This window comes from Falco naumanni, chromosome 15, assembly GCF_017639655.2.
Source record: "Falco naumanni isolate bFalNau1 chromosome 15, bFalNau1.pat, whole genome shotgun sequence".
Taxonomy (NCBI): domain Eukaryota; kingdom Metazoa; phylum Chordata; class Aves; order Falconiformes; family Falconidae; genus Falco; species Falco naumanni.
In genome coordinates this window covers 8535231-8555696 of record NC_054068.1, presented here as the reverse complement: position 1 = coordinate 8555696, position 20466 = coordinate 8535231, and the positions used below count along the sequence as shown (strand labels likewise).

Below are 20466 nucleotides of genomic sequence, written 5' to 3'. Positions count from 1 at the left end.
CATTATGCATACATGACCAAAGAGACTTTTACTTCACTCATTCTTAATTTATTATTTGTGCTGCTAAGCAACAAAATGTTGTCAAGGCATCAATTATGTTTCATTTTATAAATCAAACTAATTAAGAACCAGATGCAATGTGAGTGAAAAAGATCTGAGGTCACTGTTGTGCACCATATGTACAACAGTGCTTACTCATGGTGAGGAGATGGATTGGACAGCTGTGAATTTTCCTGCTGTAGGAGTATCATCATGCTCAGATAGTATAACATAATTATGTCTCTCTTTCCAGTTTATTCCTTTAATTTCATAAGAAAACTAAAAAAAAGTGAGCAACACTGCTGTGACTTAAAAAGACGAACTAAGGGGTAAAAGGTTATGAAAACAAAAGAGGAAAATAATTTGGTCAGCAAATTAGCATGAAAATAAATCTTTTTTAGTAATAATATGGAACATGACTCAAAGAAAAAACGGAGAGAAGAATAAATTGAATATTCAGTTTGACTTAATTTCAGACACATTTGCGGAAAATAAACATTACATCAGGGTCTCAAAACGGAACTGCTTAGCAGACAGAATGGCATTGTTCTTAATGAGTACAAAACTGCTCAACTAAGTGCTATCAGGACAACAGTAAGATCTGTAGTACCATCTCTCTGGAATTTGCCTTCCAATGCAAATTGCTCCAATAGCCCTTTAATTTTCAAAGGTTCCCTAAGTGCTTTAAAAATGTAACTCCTTGAAAGCTAACAGCAACCACGATAATTACATTCTATGACTTTAAAAGTTTTTCATAGTAGTATTTGTAACTAAGTGATTACAGAACATTTGAAGATAGGTTTCTAGATTTTTAATCAACCGTCTTCTGAAAATAAGATTTCTGCCAAAGTACCACTTCTGGTTTCATGGGTAGATCTAATTCCTCCGGGTTTTCTGCAAGAAACAATTCCTGTAGTGGAAGTGTTGATGGACAATGCACTGTTTGATTGCTTATAAACGGGTTTAATTCACTGAGTAGGAGAAATTATATCCTAGAGCTGAAGGTCCTGGTAGAGCCTCTGCCCCTTCACCACCTCAATATATTATCTGACAAAGACATATTGCATCTTAAGAACCCCCCTCTGTTTTCTCCTTATTATTTGGCTTTGTTTTGAATGCTTGATTTTTTCTCTATTGGTGTCTAATTGGTAATTATGGCACAAGACTGTTTTTCTTACTTTTTTTCCACCTTGTAAATGTATTGGTTGTTTTCATTATGGAATGTTTCTTTGTGTTATCACGTTCTAAATACAGGCTTTTGAGGGGGAGTAAATATTAATTTATTAGTTGCTCTAATTGTACTTTTATTTTGTCAATTAATGAGAAACTAGATAGGAGTCCCGTTTTAAAGTTTCACTTGCAGTCAGGATTAAAAGAACCCAAACACTCTTCCACTAGAGGAAGAATCTAAACAGCTAGAATGAAAACAATATGAGCAGGAATAATCACATATTAGCTGTTAAATTTTCATTTGATTAGTAAAAGTCTCCTTTCATCATAATAACACATATAAATTATACAAACAGTTTGCATATGGTTCCTCCATTAAAATAAAAGGTACTAACTTTTCACACTTAGCCTCAGGGCTTGTATGATAAACTATTGCACAACTAACATTATAATGTGAATTAAAAAGACAAAGACTATGTTCCAATTTGCATCTTGTTTTGAACCAATTACAGAAGTGGTGTACAGGAAGGAAGAACTTATTATTGGAATCATAGTCGTTCTTCCTACAAGGTGACCATTACGCGGATTATTATATGAAGTCTATGCCTATACATTCTACCGAGCCTGTCTGGTGTGCTCACATTTATTCTATACCCTTTCCTTTTCTCCTTACTCCTTTTAAGCAGGTTCAAGAATGGGCTGTATATCTCTGACAAGAACAAATCTAGCAGTGACACACTGAAGGAAATACAACATTTTTAATGATTCTGACCAGAGCTTCTCAAGTCAAGTTTTAAAGAGACAAAGCCTTTATTCACTTGAGGGGGGGGGGGGGGGGGAGGGGGTAGGGGGGGGTTGTACCACTTATGATATTTTCCCATGAAGTTCTGATTTTGTAATTTGTATGGGTGGTCTTGTTGTCAAATGACTCACTTTGTTGGTCTTCATTTAATTCTATCTCATTAGGATGTATTCCATTTGGGAAGCATCCAGTAATTAGTGATATATTTATGTAAGTATTAGTATTTAATATTTATATAATAAGTATGCCTAGAAGGCAACCCATTCAGAGGCCAGAAAAGAGGTAGAGTACATGATTTTACTGAATGCAGAGATCTTACATACGGAGCCAAATGCAGAAAATAAATGAAACACTTAGGTTGACCTGTCTAGTCTGGGGAGAGAGTTTGCATATCCTAAAATGATAGGATGTGCAGACTTGGTAATCAATGCTGATTATAGAGGGAGTGAAGATGGGCCCCTGTTTGAAGTGAGATAATAAGGCAGCTTGTTAGGGAGAGATAAATAGAAGAATTTCAAGAAAAGGACCAGATGTCTGCTTGATGGTGTTGAAGAGGGAGAGCTAGTGGGGTCCTTCAAACGTAACATGGATGGATGCATAGTCAGAGTACAGTGAATCAGCAAAGCAGTAGTAGTTGTATGCCCATATTAAAATAACAAAGTCAGATCACCCCAGCTTGGCTTAAAGTAATTGTGGGCTTAAGCAAGTAACCTTTATTTTTGCTATAGGCTAAGGTCTATGTATATTTTTGAGCAGTAACTGTAACAGTGTAGTAATATTTTTTTTTATCTGATTCTATAATAAAAGATAAATCAGGAATAAAGTCTTATCTGTGGAGTTTTGAATGGAGTTAGGTATTGCAGTCATAAACCTTAAAAGGAGCATCAATAATAATCACTGAATGTTGGTATGTCCTATATTCTATAGCATGTTGGACTGTTGAACACGAACATTGACTTTCTTCTCTAATTTTTATAATGTAATAAAACACATTACAGTTTCACATTGTTTTCATAAAATCGTATAGAACTTGTTGGTATTGTTTGTGTTTTGTTAGGAAATGTTTGTTCAGTTGAACTTAAAGCTAGAATCTAGGTTATAGGAAATAATAAGAAATAAGGTAAAAATATTTCATATAGCCTTTTTGAACTTACCACTCTCTAACCTTGCTTAACTCCGTCATGTCACTTTCTATAACATTTTCATCCATTATATATGACCCTTCTGTAAATTATACAGTGTTCACGCCAACAAAGAATAAGACCTTGTGATCTAAGAGCACTCTACAGCAGTTGTGGGATGTTTATTTTGGTTAACGAAGTGTTCTGGGGTTCAGAATACTTTTGTATATCTTAGTTACAGGTTTCCTATATGATTTTGGATGGGTCATTTAATCACCATGCCTGTCATTGTGCCATGCATATACTGCAGATGTAATGTAAAACATTCATGTGATACTCACATGTGACATTAATGGCTCCTATGGCATTAATGGCTCCCTATGGATCGGTGAAGACTGTGATCTTCAAGAGTGCTTTATGGTGTCCATTTGGATCCTTCTGAAGCTCCCAGGTAGAAAACATGTAAAAGTTACTCTGCCACTCAGGGAAGCATTGTTGTATCTTTGATACAAGCTGGAGTACAAAATGTAGAGGAAGGTGTTTTACACTTGATTCTAAAAGTCTCCTGCTATACCATCTTTATCTATCCCACAACATTACAACTTCTTTGTACTACTTTCTATTATTCAATAAGAAAATTTATTTTTTTTATAACAAATCAACTTTCTCTTATTTTTTGTTTGTCTGCTGCTAACACACAAGACCAAAAGATGTATTTGCTAAAAACTTTAGAATTCTACTGCAGTCTGTCTAGCAGAACCACTTGCTTCAAAACTTCTTATAAAAGCTTAGCTTTTTCTAGACTAAAATTATTTCTTTTAGTATTTTTTCTTTTTTTTTTTCTAGTAAGGAAACGTAACTTTCTCAAAGTATCTGTTGTTTTTTTCTGCTCTTTGTTTTTGGACTATTTAAGTTTATTTCATGATCGCGGAGGTTTTTTAGCATATTAACATGTATTCTTTTTTGCCAGTAGAATTGCCTAGTCTCTTGTAATACTTTTATTTGATCCTGCTCCTTGCAGCTTCTTCCTATATACTTCATTTGTACTTCATCATGAATCAGAAGACAACAGGAAACAATTTCACTGTGATATGCAAGTTGTTCTCTATGCATAGAGATGCATTATATATTTGTACCTTATACTTTCTATGCTTGATAGGAGGAGAATGAATAAACGAAATGTCTTTCATTTTGCTGCACATATATTTCAATTGTGACTAACACCTGTTTTACTATTTACAGAATCTCCACCCCTGGAGATATTCAGAAGTTGCCTGGACATGGTCCTGGGCTCTAGGCAGCTGTGCTTGAGCAGGAGGGTAGGCCAGATGACCTCCAGAGGTCCCTTCCATCCTCAACCATTCTGTGATTCCATGAAAACACTAGAACACCTTATGAACTGATGCTATAGTTTGAGGATATTTACCAATATAAGCACTAACTTTATCATATCTCTGCAGTGGTGAGGCAGAACTCATATGCTGACATCTTTCCCTTGCTCCTTCTTTTTCCAAGTTGTGTGTTGTGTCACGCAACATATATAGCAAAGTTAGGGTCTTGCGGTGTGTCCTAGTCTTGAAATTTAAATGTATGTGCACATGTGTTCCTGTAGACCTGCTTTGCTTCTCAGTAATCTGACTGTGTATGGCAGTCTGGAACTTCTGGCTATGCCAGGTTTTCTCTGTGTAATGTTTATATGGTGTGCAGAAATGTTCCCAAGAGTATCTGGAATATTTCCTTTGAAAACTTTATGCAATTTATTCCACTCTATAGAGAGGTAATTGGTTTTTTTTTACTTGCTGACATTCCTTCTCTGGATGCATTTTGCTGTTCTCTGAATATCAAATGACCGTTAGTCTTCACCATAGGAGACACGTCCTTGTTGAGAGGTGTGCATACAATAAGACATTATGTGTATACTTTGAGTGTAAGACAGAGCTATAAATTACTGCCATTAATGGCCTGATGATAATAAATTGTTATTGTTTTATGTAATCTGCATATGAGAATGTCTTCAAAAAGTCATTATCATGCTGCCTGTGTGCCCAGGGGCAATCTTATACCATAGCATTTCAGTCTTTCAAATTACAAAAAGCTAATATAACTCCTGATGACATTTACAAAAATGTATAATGGCACTCCTTTCAGTTCTCTCACAGAAATTATTCTCAGTGAAGTTAAAGGGAGTTCTGCGTATATAAGAACTGTAGGATCTGGCAGTTTTTAAAATCAAAGCCACTTTTTTCTTTTTCTTTTTCTTTTTTTTTTTTTATTCTAAAGTGGCCCTGGCTCAACAAAATGATAAGTCAATTTTTTTTTATTTATTTTCCTACTGAAAATACATCAGCAATGTAAGTCATATTTAACTTTCAATGTTCTTTGGCAGAGAGTACACAATCTAAATTTCTTCTCATAGTAAGTTATTATATCAGTTATAAACCTCTGAAAGTTGGCATTTTGTAATGCAAGTTCTGATAAGGCTTTTATTACACCAGTACAAATAGGCTGCATTTCAATAAATGCTGGTTGGTTTTTTTTTTTAGTCTGGTGGTTGCTTTCTGCCATTATATTTCAAAGTGAACATTATAAGAAAAAGGAATAGCATAATAGAAATACACTGTTATGGCTTGAATTTTGTTCTCCAACTGTTATAACAAAGCTTCAGTATGGTTGATATGTCCAATTACAGATTTGAGTTTTAAAGGATTGTTATAAGATCTACTGGTAAATAGTTTTAAATTCTCACCATGTGAATGTATATGTTCCATACAGTATTGGAAGAGAAAAGACAGTTATCATGGCATGGAGAAGTGGCTCTTAAGTTGCTTAGTGTGGAATTCATTTAAACGCCAAGAATATATCGTGTTTAAAACCCAAAATGTTCCTGCTTAAGTTTTCTTTTTCTTACTATGGTATTCATAGTTTACATTCTAGAAAGAAAGATTCACTTCAAACTTCTGTGATTGTCTTCATGGTCATGAAGACTCTGAAACTTTCCAGACCCTAGAAGTAAGTCACTGAAGTAAGAATTAAAGGATGTGTATAAAGTGAGGAAGGTAAAGAAAGTAGGATGGAATCCTTGGAACTCTTCCATAACCTACATTTTATAAATGCCAGTGAATCTGCTTGAGATTTAGCATTACGTATAGGAGAACCCCAAATCAATGTAATGTGTAAAACCGTAAATCTCACCTGAGGGGCTTAGATACCTGTCCTTCATTTGTTTCACTTCTAGACTGCACTTGTAAGTACGCATTCATAATAAGAATAAGAATCCATTATCCCTAAAGAGAAATACAGATGGCAAAACCTGGGGATATTTCGGGGGTTTTATTTATCTGCAGCATTTTGTTGGAATCTGGTAACACAGTAATGGAAAGCTCTTGGTTGCAATGCAAAATATAGCCAATATTTTATCAAAGCATTATAAAACACAGTATTACTTTCTGAAACTTTTTGGTTAAAGTAACAAGTTAATAGAATTAACTAGAATATGTAGATTTCAAAAATGATCCATCATTCTATGCAAATTGCTCTGTTAATAATGTATTTTTAATGCTAAGCACATTTGACAGCCATTTCATCTCTTTCTAAACTAAAGCTTGGCAACCTGCATTAATTCTTACACTTTACAGATGTAACATTCAATGCACATGCCATGTAGTGATGTGATCCGAATAAAGTAAAGCATGTCAAAGCAATGTGATTATTAGTAAACAAGTTTGTGGCTGGCTTATTGAATACAGCAGAGAAAAACGAGAGGCAAAAGCCAGTGCTGTTTTAGCATCTTCATTGGCCTGAATTTGCTTCGTATTGTGGGACTGTCAATCATAACCGGCACCAGAGGATTCAGAAGAGATAAATGGGCATAACATCAGAGAGCAGGTGAGATTAAAATCAGGCATACTGGGTACAGTTCAGACAACTGTGGTAACAGTGTAACTTAACAGACCCAGAGCACAAAGTTTCCTGGTTTGACTTGCCATAAGTATCCATGAATTAAAAAGAGAATTAAAAAGGTATTATGTCCTAATAATTTCTCTACCACATTATCAATGAAATTAGTATCGTTTCAGACTCAGTGCATGCTTCTACATCATTATTTATTCAGCAGGGATTTTCTATCCTTCCTTCAATGGGTTAAAAAAACAAGGTATAAAATTTAAGAGCTGCTGCTAGACTGTAAGTGACAATATAGATAAGTTTGATTATAGCTCTGCTGGACTAAAGGTCAAAGGAAAGTTTTAGAATACTTAAGAGACAATTATCTAAAGTTCAAACTTTTCTAAAGGAATATAACTAGAAGTTATACAGACTATTATCTAAAGTTCACGTTTTTCAAAGGAAAAATGTACGAGGAAATGCTTATTCCATCACTTTTCTGTAAATTTGCCTCAATTTTTTATTCAAGAATTTGTTTACTACAAGTTTTGCATCACAGTAATATTCACACAATTATTCTGCTTTCCAAGAAATTTTAATGTATGACAATGATGTATTCTTATACATGATTAAATATTACTTTGCTCATGATTCAAAATTCCCAGCAGCACTTTTTATTTCTGCAAAGCAATACATGACCTGGAAATGTGTTTAGGTTCTTTTATTCGTTAGTTGATTCAGCAGTTCAATTCTGGCATAAGCTATTATTATTTAGGCCAATTGGGAAAGAAAAAAGTAATATTCAAATATACAAAATATGTGACATTTTCCAGTTCTTCTCCTTATCAGTACATTTGCTCACATGGAATGAATACTTTTTTTCCTGTGTTCTTATTGGTGTTTTAAGGGATTCCAGAAAGTCCAGGTCTCTCTAAAAATAAAAATTTGTTCAGGTGCTTGCTGAAGTATCATAGGAATGTTTTGTGAATTGCTATTTTATATGTTGGTATGGCATGTGACTTACTGTGGTGCAGGAGAGACAGTTTGATCAGTCAGCTGGATTTTTATAGCACAAAAACTTTTTTCTTTTGAACCTGATGTCTGCAATCAAATTTGATAGCAGTCATCAATCTGCTTTTTTGAAAACATCACAAATTTTTGACATTCATGAGAAGCAGGTCAGTTTGAAATACCTGTGAATGCTTCAGTGCCCATATGGTTTGGCTATCATAAATCAGACAAAATATACTATAAAAATGGCTTCTTTTTGTTTTCAGATTATTTTATAAGCCTTCTACTTGAATAAAACATTTATGCCTTTACCACACAGATTAGGCAAGGGGTCATCTTTCTTGTAAACTGCTGTTCAACAGGGTTTTGTCTGAGACAGTTATCAGGAAAGATCTAGCACATGTAAAATATTACACATAACACAGTTGTGTTATATATATTAACACAGATACATATATGACTTCTCATAAAAATTTATTTGGTGTACATAAACACACCTATATTAAAAATACTAAGTTTAAAAATTAAAAAAAAATATTGTACGGATACTAATGAACAAATAGATTGTTTTTGCATCTACTAACAAGTGGCAAATTATAACATGCAAACTCAAAATTGTTCCCTTTTAATCAGGTATTCCTTTAGAAAGTGTTACAGCCTAAGGCAGAAACAAAAAAACCCTGTCTTACATAAACACAGGTGTATCTCTCCAAGCATTTTAACGGCATTCTTTTGGAAGCAAAAAAACAATGTTTCTACCTTGTACCTAAGTGTAGTCTGAAACATACAAATCAGTTTTCCAGCTCAGGGCCTGTCTGTGAATAGCCTTTTACACGGTGAACATTGATGAAGGTATGCTTTAAGTTGCAGCTTCTGGGGTTTTGTACTAGATCAGAAAGCAGGTCATAAATATTCTTTCCCACTGCTCTTGTAATTATAAGAATAAAAAAAGGTTTCGAAACAGTTGAATTGACAGAGAGACATCACACGTGGGACTATGACATTGAGTTTTTGGGGCTGCATTCACTTGTCTTTTCTGTGCAATCTAAATATGTGTTATTTGTAAATCCTTTCACAGAAAGGTATGTACTATTGAGAAAATATGCAAAAGAATGATGATTAAGGTATGGCTTATATCTCGTGGAGTGTATATAGAGACTTTCGGAGAGTTCTACATGTCTTTGCACAACTTTATTAGTTCCCAGCCTCTAAAATGGGGATTGGAGTCTTCCCCATATTCCACTGTTTCTTTGTCATTAGGTTTCAATTTTGAAGAAAAACAAAAATACCAGTATTATCACAAATCTTTTGAAAATCTGTGTTTAACATTGTAAGGTCTCCAGGATGTATAGTAAGTATTACAGGAGGTGTGCATATAAATTAATAGTTATACAAAAAGCTGAAATGTTATCTTAGCATTCTCTTGAACATTCCTTTCTAGAGCATTTGCAGATGACTGCTACATATTATATAGCAAACTTTTCTTGGAATGTCATATATTTTGGGGTTTCTGCCTGTGTTTTGGTAGTTTCCACTGAAAATTTTACAATAATAACTTAATTACTCAGTTATTTCAAGTTTTTATGTGAGAATAGATGCCACTTATGAACTGAGGAAGGAAACGAATGAGCTGTCCTCCTCTTTTCATTATCAAAAAAAGCAGGGAGTATCACAGTAAGGATTTTTTTGCTGCTCTTCTACTTTTGCCAAAGGACTCTATTACAGACAATCTGTTTTAGACTAAAAAATGTACACAAAAAGGTAGCTATAATAAACATGAAGAAACATTTATTTCTGTCTAGTGTTTCCAACTGTAAAATTTCCAATTAAAATTCTTAGTTCACATAAGTAATATATCCAGCACAGATAAAAAATTTTACCAGAGTCTTTAATAGCACGAATGATTTGATCTTTCTGAGAACATATAAAAGGGATAGAAAAAGAAAGACGGAAAAAGAACTATGTAGGTGTAAGGTTACACAGCAGGGAAGTCCACTGATCTCACAATATTAGAGACCGTGAGGGAATTATAATATGCACAGAGCAAATGACACTTGGATGTAAGCTGCTTCTGTTTTTTACTTTTGTTCTATCATTTTACTGTCTGACTTAAAATTGCAACATGCATTCTTGCACGAAGTGGGAGATAAGTTGACTTCTGCCTGTTAATTTCACATCCAGATAGATGTCCATGCCATTAAAATCACTTGTGTCTAGCAAATCCAAAAGTAGCTTTGTATTGAAACTGTTACATTTACTTTTCTCAAAATCTTTCATCCAAGAACCTCAAAAGAGATCAGAGGTTCTTGACAAGAGTTGGGAATCTGCAGGAAGCACTTGGCTCTGTGGTAAGCATGTCCTTGGTTGTGGTTATTCAAAGTACTTTTGTCTAGAAATCACACTGGACATCTTGTAAAGACCTTCTGCGTTGTCATTATTTGTTCCAGCTATGAGGGAGATATTCCCGTAATAGCCTCTTTCATGGTTGTTTTGCAAATCTGCTTATAAACTTGAGAAACTCAGAGTCATCTGGTGATCTAAATGATTGATCTGATTTTATGTTTAAAAAAGGTAAGAATGAGCTGCAGATCTAAACTGTAGTTATATCTTCCTGGAGCTGTGTTACTCTGACCTTACACTGATGCAAAAATTTGTGATGAGTTAAGACAATTATGAAGATCACTTATCTTTCACTATTCCTTAAGCCTACAGGACAGAATATATTTCCTAGTCCATCCTGTGTAGCTGGTACATCAACATCAGTGTTGATGTACATTTCATCAGTGAAATGGCATTTAATAGGATTCTGGCATTTCAATGAACTTCTTCAAGTCCTTCCCCACACAGAAGGGTACAGAAGTCGGGGGGGGCTTATTTTGGTTGAGAATGTCAAAGGACCTCCTGAATATACCTCACTAACTGGAGGTAAATGCTTAGTGTATCTCTTTGCTTATGGCAGGTTGCCTCAGAGCTTAGTTAACAGAGAGGGGCTCTTTTTTTCTGCATGTAATTTTCCATGTTTTTCTAAACATAACATGAAAAAATAAATAGCCTGAACAGCGCTATAATGAAGAATCAGTGGGTTAATTGGAAAGATGAGTGGAAAGTGATTGTCCCCTCTCCTGCTGAGCACCTGCTGCCAAGTTAATTCATGCAGCAGTCCTGGAGGTTGTTCCTGGAGGAGATTCCTGCTGTTTTGTCAGCTATGGGTAAGGGGAATGTCCACAGAGAGGAGAAAGCAAATCATACAGATTGAGTTTATTGCTAATCAGCTGCCAGGATTTATTTTCAAGTTCTAGGAACCAACTAAATTGTCAGTTAAAAGAGTCCTTGTTCTTCACTCAAGAATCACATCTCCAGCAACACCAAGGTATATTTATTGTAAGACTTAGCAAAAAAAGGGAAGAAAATTGTTGCTAAACAAAATTCCTAAGGCAAAATTGAATACTTACCATCCACTGGCAAAATAACTTGGTCATTTCATTTTGCTTTTCCTATTGACTATTGATTGCCAGTTTTTTCCCAGGCACAACAAATACAACTTTAGTCTAACATAGTAGCTTAAAAAAAACCCCAAAACAAACCAAACAAAAAACCAAAACCACCCCCCCAAACCACACCTCTGTAAAAAAAGTTTATCTTCTCTCCTTGTTTTCTATCTCGTCTTACATAATACTAACTATTCAGCCATTACAATTTCTTTTACACTTAAATAGTTCAGCTAAATTTCCCAAATACCGTGCATATCTTTTGCTTCATTTATTTTGAACTTGATTTGATAACTGTTACTGGTACCAGTTAGTTTCTTATACTTAGCACAGCTTTACTGATTGGCAGAAATGAGCACTTTATTTTCTCTATCCCTTCTCCTTCCTCTCATTTTTTATGTCCTCTTCTATTTGTCTCTTTATAGCACTCCTCCTTTTCTACTTTGTTTTATTCTGTGATTCTGGTTTACAAGAATTTTCTGAACGAGGAGGAGCAGCAATGAGTGTGTCAGAAAGATGGAATGGGTCTGAAGCTGTCACCAAGAGGAGCTTCTTTTTTTTTTCTTTCTTCCTAAAGCCATGTGCCTTAGCTCTTTTGCATATCTGTAAAGGGCAGGGATGCCAGGGCTCAGCATATCAATCCTTTCCTCCAGCTTGGACAGAGAAGGACTGTACCAGGCTTATAGGAAGGCACAGTCTGTATCAGTACAGATTTCTACAGCACAAGAAGTCACTGTGTAATATAACTATGAAAGTCTCTGGAGTTCTGAATAAATGACTACAGATGTGATACTTCTGAGTGGGATTTATCTCAAAGACAGACAGAACTGGAAATTGAGCCCCACAGTTTTTTCTCCTTTAAAAGGTTAAAGCAAAAGGATTAAGGATGCAACTTCTGCTGAGATATTTTTAATTTTGTAGGAGAAAATCAAATAGACAGATAAATTTATTTTCCAGTATTTGAAAATGTGTGTGTGTGTGTGCAGAGGAGGAAAAGAATGCTATCAGATAAAAAAAATGTACCTTTTACACATAACAATAGATGTGGCGCTCTTTGGTAAAGCTATACACACTGATATTCAGGAAAACTTATTTACAATATTATTTTACTAACATAACATCTGCTTTTGTTCCTTGCAGTTCAGCTAGAGAGTAAGCATGACACTGGAAGTGGTTTAACTTGCACTCATGAGTTTAAACATCGGATACATTCAAGCAAGGAGGAGGAGTGCAGTTTTTGCTTAATTCTAATGTGTGCTAATTGTTGTCTTAAAACACACTTGACTTTTCCACTGCATTGTATTGGCACATACGATACAGGGTATCGTCAAGGAGTTTGCTCCTATTTGAGCTGTCAGAATTCTTAAAAGCTTATACCTGGAATTTATTTTCAGTAAGCACATATGCTTCCTTTAATTTTGTAAAGGCCACAAAGAAGGACTAGACTAATTATTTAGCTCCAGGGTGCCATCAGTTTTGATATGACTGTTTCCAACTTGAACAGATAAAAAACTTCTGTCATGGAAAGACAAATAATTAGAAATATTTTTTGTTCTGCAAAGGTATTATGAAGTGAGCATATGTATACTCTTTATATAGTAGTTAATTTTTAGGTTGATCTTCATGTGTTGCATGCGCTAAATGCTAAGAAAAATGCTGAAATGATGACATAATCTGCAATATAAATTATAGTAAGAACCTCCCTAGGCTGTGTAAGAGTGATTGGTAGGTGATTGCACCATGGAAAGATACAGTAAGACTGTGAAATCAAAGACCTTGAACTTCAGAAGGAGCCTACCTGAATTTCAGTTTCTTAGTCATTGAGTGGGACAACGAGGCTTCATTGTTCTTTTGTATGAAACAATTACCCATGTGCTTAAATACCAAATAAACTTCCTACCACATGACACAAGAAAATGCATATGTTGCATTCACTCATTTTTGGGCATGGGCAGCCAGACAGAAAGGGGAAGGATTTCTGTGCCACATGCTGCTGGTATAATGAGTGTAATAAAGTGCATATGTGTTTGTATAGAGATTTTCTGAATGCATTAAGAAAAAGCTGTGGTTTTAGCGGTTATTCTGTGTGGTAAACCAATGCAAGTTTTCCCTTTTCCAGATAACACTCTCAGCATATTGGCAAAGCATAGTGGATTCAGCCGACAGAAGCAAGAAGTATATCTACTGCCAATCATAATAAGCGATAGTGGGAATCCTCCTATGAGCAGCACTAGCACTCTCACTATTCGAGTCTGTGGTTGCAGCAGTGATGGTATTGTCCAGTCCTGTAATGTTGAAGCATACGTACTTCCCATTGGACTCAGTATGGGAGCCCTAATTGCAATATTAGCGTGCATCATTTTGCTGCTAGGTACGTATTCGTTTCACAGTCTGGTGTTCAAAATTTTTCTGATTCCTGGGTGGCTGTAAGCAAGCAAAGAAGTCACATGGAAGGACATACAATCTAATACAATGTAATGTGCAGCAGTACTAAAAAACATTTCAGGACTGCATCCTTACTTACTGAGCCTTGAACAAAAGCATATAAAACAAAGTCCCAATCTGAAATAGTCTTACACACATTACATAATAAACAGGTATGGAATATGAAACTGAAAATAAAATCAGGTATGTTAAATAGCAAGATGAACACAGTATGTACTGCACAGATGGAAAATGAATTGGTTGTATCTTCTAAGGCTTGTATGAGTTTATCCTGGATTGGAATGGCACAAGAGATATTACAGTTTTACAAGATCAGAAGTACTATATTTCAATAAAACATACAAAATTTGTATAAAACATCATGCAAGGGAGAGAACAGTGAAGGAAGAGGCCTATTTCTGCACTTTGCAGCTTCACTTTGTAACTAAGATTTACATCAGTAACTGAGATTTCAGCATTAAGCTGCAAAAACATCAGTGTAACCATTTTAAAGCTTTTTATGCATCTGTCCATGATTCTGAAAACGGTATACCTAAGCTCTTTCTTTTTTGCTTTACTGTCTCATTTTCTTTTCAGTTATATAATGTGAGCCTGTTGCAACACAAAAAATAGACACCAATTTCCTTCTGTCATCAGGGCTATGTTTTCAGAAAAACATCCTCTAATTTTGGAAAATTCCATCATAATGTAGATCATTACAGGCTATGTTCAGTGAATGATGATAGGTTGACTTCACTTAGATTTGCAACTTTTCCAAAGGGAAAAGTTGTTTAATTTTGAGGCTTAAAACTGGAAGGATGCAAAATCTTACTGCTTAGATAAAATTGACACTCAGATGTAAATACAAGCTGATAATAGAAAACTAGAGGAGTAACCACAGCTCCCGATCAAATTTTTATCATGTGAATGGGGTTGAAGTTATAGGTCTTCAAGATTTCCACTACCCTTATTGCTCTTATTTTCACAAAAAGCAACATATCACCTTCTGCAACTGCCCTTAACGTGTAGTTCTTTGATTGGAAACTTTTTACCTAATCAGCCTGTGATGCTTTCTTTGCAGTCATTGTGGTGCTGTTTGTAACACTAAGAAGACATAAGAATGAGCCTCTAATCATCAAAGATGATGAAGATGTGAGGGAAAATATTATTCGGTATGATGATGAAGGAGGTGGAGAAGAAGATACAGAAGCTTTTGACATTGCAACTTTGCAAAATCCAGATGGAATTAATGGATTTTTGCCTCGCAAGGATATTAAGCCTGATCTTCAATTTATGCCCAGGCAGGGTCTTGCACCTGTTCCTAATGGTGTTGATGTTGATGAATTTATTAATGTAAGGCTCCATGAAGCTGATAATGATCCCACTGCTCCACCATATGACTCTATCCAGATTTATGGCTATGAAGGAAGAGGGTCAGCAGCTGGTTCCCTTAGCTCATTGGAGTCCTCTACATCAGACTCAGATCAGAATTTTGACTACCTCAGTGAATGGGGTCCTCGCTTTAAAAGACTTGGAGAACTTTACTCAGTTGGAGAAAGTGACAAAGAGACTTGACAGTGGATCACAAACTTTTTCAATGTTGACTTAATGATCATGTAATATTCTAGGGCCACTGCTGTTAGTTAAAACTGATGTGGCTTTTTGTTTTAGAGGCAAGTTTAGCGCCGGTCATCTATAAAATCAATTACATTGTAATGTTGAACCAAAAAAAAAAAAAAAAGTATATGTTAGGAGGTTAAGTCTTGTGGAGTGTGAAGTAAAGTATGTGGAGTGTCTAGAAGTCTTTGGATATTTGGTATTCACTTGACCACGCTGAAGATGGAGATTTGGATCTTTGATTATCTTCAGTGAATTGAAAAGAACAAAAAGAAATTGGTGCTTTCTTAGAAAACGGACTTGCAGGGATTTTGCTGTTGAACAGTATCTCCTGCCAGTATGTGTAAAGCTAATGGTTTGTTTCTGCATTGCCAACAAAGATCCTGCCACAGAAATGTTAAAAGCAATATCATGGTCTTCTTAGCAATGCTGAATAGAAATAGCATTGTAATTTCCTACTGGCTTCTACTGTGCAGTGACCATACATTGTACATACAGTAATTGTTGGCCACGTAACCACAGACTGAATATCATCTTTAAATATTGTGTCAAGCCTTAAAATATTCACATGTTCTTAATCCATTCCAGTGATGGGTAATAAAGCCTACTAATGTGCAGAGATTCAGAGGCAGGGCTACAAAACCTTGTTTTACAAAAGGATCTTTTTCTAGAAGAAGGATCAATCCTGTGCTTCATCTTCTGAAAGGAAAGAAAAAACTGTGAAAGGGGATGGACTTACATATATGAAAGAATTGCTGATTTTATTGCTAAAGATCGAATTTATTTGTTTAATCTTTGAAATAAGTATTTTATTGATGTCCATTACTGCTTTTATTTATTAAGACTGATAACATATAGAGTAAGATTATGAAGAAAACTAAATTATATCCTTTAGATTTTTTTTCTATATATAATGAATGTTTAATACATGTACATTTTGAAAAGAAAAATTACAAATTGTTGCAGGTTAAAGCAGTAACCTATCCATTTGCAGTAGCTGAATTTTAAGAGAATGCTGGCAGGAATAAAACTTTCCCAGAGAAAACTTTTGACAGTTTTATATCTTCTTCATAAATCTAGTACCTGGTGTTTTTAATACAAGCACAAACAGCTGGAAGTAAACTGGTTCATGTGAATATTTAAACTATAGACTTTTAGAATTATACACATAACACAGTACAGTAAAAAACATGCTTATAGTTCTCCACTGTATTAGAGCAGGAACCAGTGTGTACATAATTTTACTGCTTATGTTATTAGCATTTCTTTTCTATAATATTCATAGTGATGCACCAGGGCTCTTGCACACAGAGAAAGAACACTAGAAGCTGCGAGCATACTCAATTTGTAATGCAAACTTGCCATTTAGAAGTAGCAATTGTATAATAAAACTGCGTATTACATGCAAATCATTTTAATTTTCTACTTTGTTTTGAAGCTATATTATTGTTTGTTTATTTACTCCATGTATTGTATTCAGAGAAACTCCTGTATTGTTTCCTACTTTGTGAAATATATTTTTATAAATATTTCTCTTGTTATTGCTTTTCTTTCAGTTTTACCTGTACACTGCAGAAAGGATTCTGCCTGAATATCTTCATAGTTTTTTGAGGAATGTAGTTCCTTCAAAATTATTTATTTATTAATTGAATACAGTCGAAATAAAAAAGGGTAATGTTTGAAGCAATTTTTGACAATGTTTGCAGAATTAAATACACAGCAGCCTTGACCACAGGAGTTATGTGTATCTAATTCCCTGCTCCATGCTGAAAAATAACCTCACTCTTTTTTGTTATTGCTAGTAAGAACAATCCCCTCTTTTTAAGCTCCTGTAATGTTTGTTCTGCAAAGAAAAATGTCTTAATGCACCACCCTCAATTTTGCCTGTATTTCAAAATGGAAACATTTACTTTAGCTGTGGCATAGCTGGTTGTAATGACTGTAGTTTGTGGACAACTAACATGCTAACACCACTTTTATATGTATTATAAAGATTTTGTTGTCATTAATGAAGTTCAAATTCATTTAAGTTACACTGCATTAAAAAAAATTGCTTATGAATAACTTTATACAGCAATTTGGATAATACTATAAATTGAACAGTGAGGTAATCTAAAGATAGAAAAGAAGCAGTCATCAAGATTTCAATGAAATCAAACAGGTTTATGTGTAACAGATTGTAATAAAAGCCAAACACATTCTTACTAATCACTTGGACCAAGTGTCAGGGTGTTCTGAATTGCCATGCCAAATCTAATAGTAGTGTAAATGGAAAAGTCTGATTTGAAATTTAGACTAAGCCAATTTCTAGACTACATCCCAATCCTGGGAGCAAAGGAAGGTGCTGTGAGATATGGATCACATTATTGTCTATAGTCACATAAGTGTTTAGGGCAAGTAGCTCTGACTATGAGTTATATTATCTACTGCAGAGTTTTGCAAAGCTCTTTTGTAGGAAAACTCACAAATGGATAACTCTTTGATTGCCTTTTTGATTGAAAGTTCCATCTGAGACCATGACAGCGCATTCAGTAATAAGATTTCCAGGAAAAAAAAAATCCCATCACTGGCACTGTAGGAGAGGCAAAGCATGACAGAAATCTCATCATTGTCAGTCGAAAAGAGATGGTAGCTGCTACTGCTGGGCATACTGTAAATTGTGCATTTATACATGTTTTAAACATGAATATCTACAATGCAGAGGGGAGAAAGAAATTAATGAATTTGTGATCTGTCAATAGCAACGTGTTATTTCTTGAAGTCATTGCTACCCCACCAAAGGGAAATAATTCATTCTGCAAACTAATTCCATGTAATTTGAATATAAAATTTATACCAAAACACACTAGGGGTTTAAATGTTGATCGTTAGTTTTCTAGTACTTCTCCTTTTTTGACAAAGAAATTAATTCAGTATAAAATTGTTTTGGATAACAGCGGTATTGAGGGGGATTAGAATCATATTGTTCTACATTTCACCTCTAGATTTAGACATATTGGTGACATTCTTTTTAAGCATGTAAAATGGTAATTCATCTTTTTCAACAACATTTAATTAGCAATTGACTCATTGTAAGTGACACGGAAAATGCATTAAATTAGAATTATTAATACTGATAAATTTGAGAATTAAATTCTCAAAATCTTTTACAAGTGCCAAGCGCCTTAGAGTCCCACTAATTCTGGCTTGCCTTCACCTAGCTATCTCATTTTGTCAGAATTGCTAAAGTAAATCATCCCACACATGAAAGGTGGAATTCTACATTTTTGGCATGGGCATTGTCCAGATACAAAATTAAGCTGAGGCACTTATATATGCAAGTACTGAGAAGTGAATGTGTGTACATGTTTACAAATTATAACTCAGATGACTAAAGGTCTTCGACATATCCTGTCATTTACAGTAACTGAAAGCACATGCTATTTGTGTGCTATGACCTTGAAATCAGATCATGGGAAGCTCAGTTAGACACAATAAATTTTTTATCTGGTATTATTTATACCTTTTTGTCTATGATGAGTTTGAAATGACTGTGAAATATACAGAAAATAAAATGGCTGAAGATTTTCTTTTAAATCAGCAGTTGCTGATCACAGGAGAAACATTTAGCACTATGGCAACTCCAAATACCATCAACTATGTTACCGTACAGCAGTAACAATCCTCAATTTGGAGAACTGACAGAATGTCTGCAATACAGTATGTTCAAAATAACTTTATTTGTACAGGTCTGCTAGAGATGGATCTGCTGATTCTCATATACAGAGAAAAATAAATCAATTATGCTATTTCCATGCAGTTGCATGTACCTACACGTGTGCCTGGCATATTTTTTTAACAGCCTGCATGGTCATGGAATTCTAGAAACGGATAAATGGGCTTAGAAAGCTTCTCCAAGGTTTGTCCAGCTGGAGGAAACCTTGGCAGGTAATCTGTATCTGTATTTTGGGGGATGTAAAATTTAAGTCTTAATTAAGCCATTTGTTTCTCCCCTTTTCCCTGCCCCTCTCTCCACCACTTCACTATCCTGAGCTGTAATACTGTGAACATAATATTAGGAATTAAGTTCATTAAGATCACATAGCTCTATTTCAGCTTATTTCAGCTGGTGTGCTCACTGACTGGAAGTAAGCAGGTAGGCCAGGATAGTTAGATTCACCAAACTCTCTCTTCCCTCTCTCTTACCCTATTTGTAAAACAAATCTTTGTTTAAAAACAAAACAACCCCAAAACCCCAACAAACAACAGTATGCAAGTGACTTTACTTTTCAGTTGTAGTTAGAGGACTCTGTTGTTACTTGAACAAGTTTAAATGCTGAATAAAAATAAGCAAATAAATAAATAAAAGGTATGACTAGAAGCAATACAAAACCCTATCATAGGAAGACTTGTAGTGAACAGTCTGGCTTACTTATACCAAAGAACTGTTTCTGTATTTTAAAACACACTGGAAATTCTAAAGCTAATGATGGTGCTTTTTAGTCAATAAAAAGAATGTTCAGTAGCAACACATATTCACAAGTATCTCTGATCAAGCGAAGTGAAAAGAGGTTACTCAAAAAAATATTTTTCTGATTTGGAATGGTTTTAGTATTAGCAAGATGTCCTAGTAAATTAAAGTTTATTAAAAGGACAAAAAAAAATGGTGGGGGGAGTATTCATCATTATTAGTTTTCTTTCAGAATGTAGCAGGTGTCATTAGCAGCAGACAGAGTACTGGTGGAGTGAGCAATGGAAACTTTCTGTAGTCTTATCATTCAGAGAAGTTGGACATGTATTATTTCCACATTTGTACACTGTTTGTGCAAGACAATTTTCTGGCTTTGTGGAATATGGAAACCAATCCAACTTGCTGTATAAGTCACTGTGATGGGTTTTGTAATCACACTGCAAAATTAGTCTAGCTGCTGTA

The 20466-nt window shown here is 34.8% G+C and overlaps 1 protein-coding gene across 4 annotated transcripts in view; it reads left to right on the top strand.

Annotated features, from left to right (window-relative positions):
- CDH8 (cadherin 8) overlaps positions 1-17083 on the top strand; it is a 214366-nt gene extending 197283 nt beyond the window's left edge. For 3 of the 4 annotated variants that reach the window (XM_040615518.1, XM_040615519.1, XM_040615522.1), the window contains 2 exons: positions 13633-13884; positions 15019-17083. In XM_040615518.1, the coding sequence (XP_040471452.1) occupies positions 13633-13884; positions 15019-15512 (746 nt within the window). In that variant the 3' untranslated portion in view covers positions 15513-17083. Of the gene's footprint in view, positions 1-13632; positions 13885-15018 lie in introns of those variants that run through there. The other variant, XM_040615521.1, reaches the window with a different exon arrangement.
- The last annotated feature ends 3383 nt before the right edge of the window (positions 17084-20466 follow it).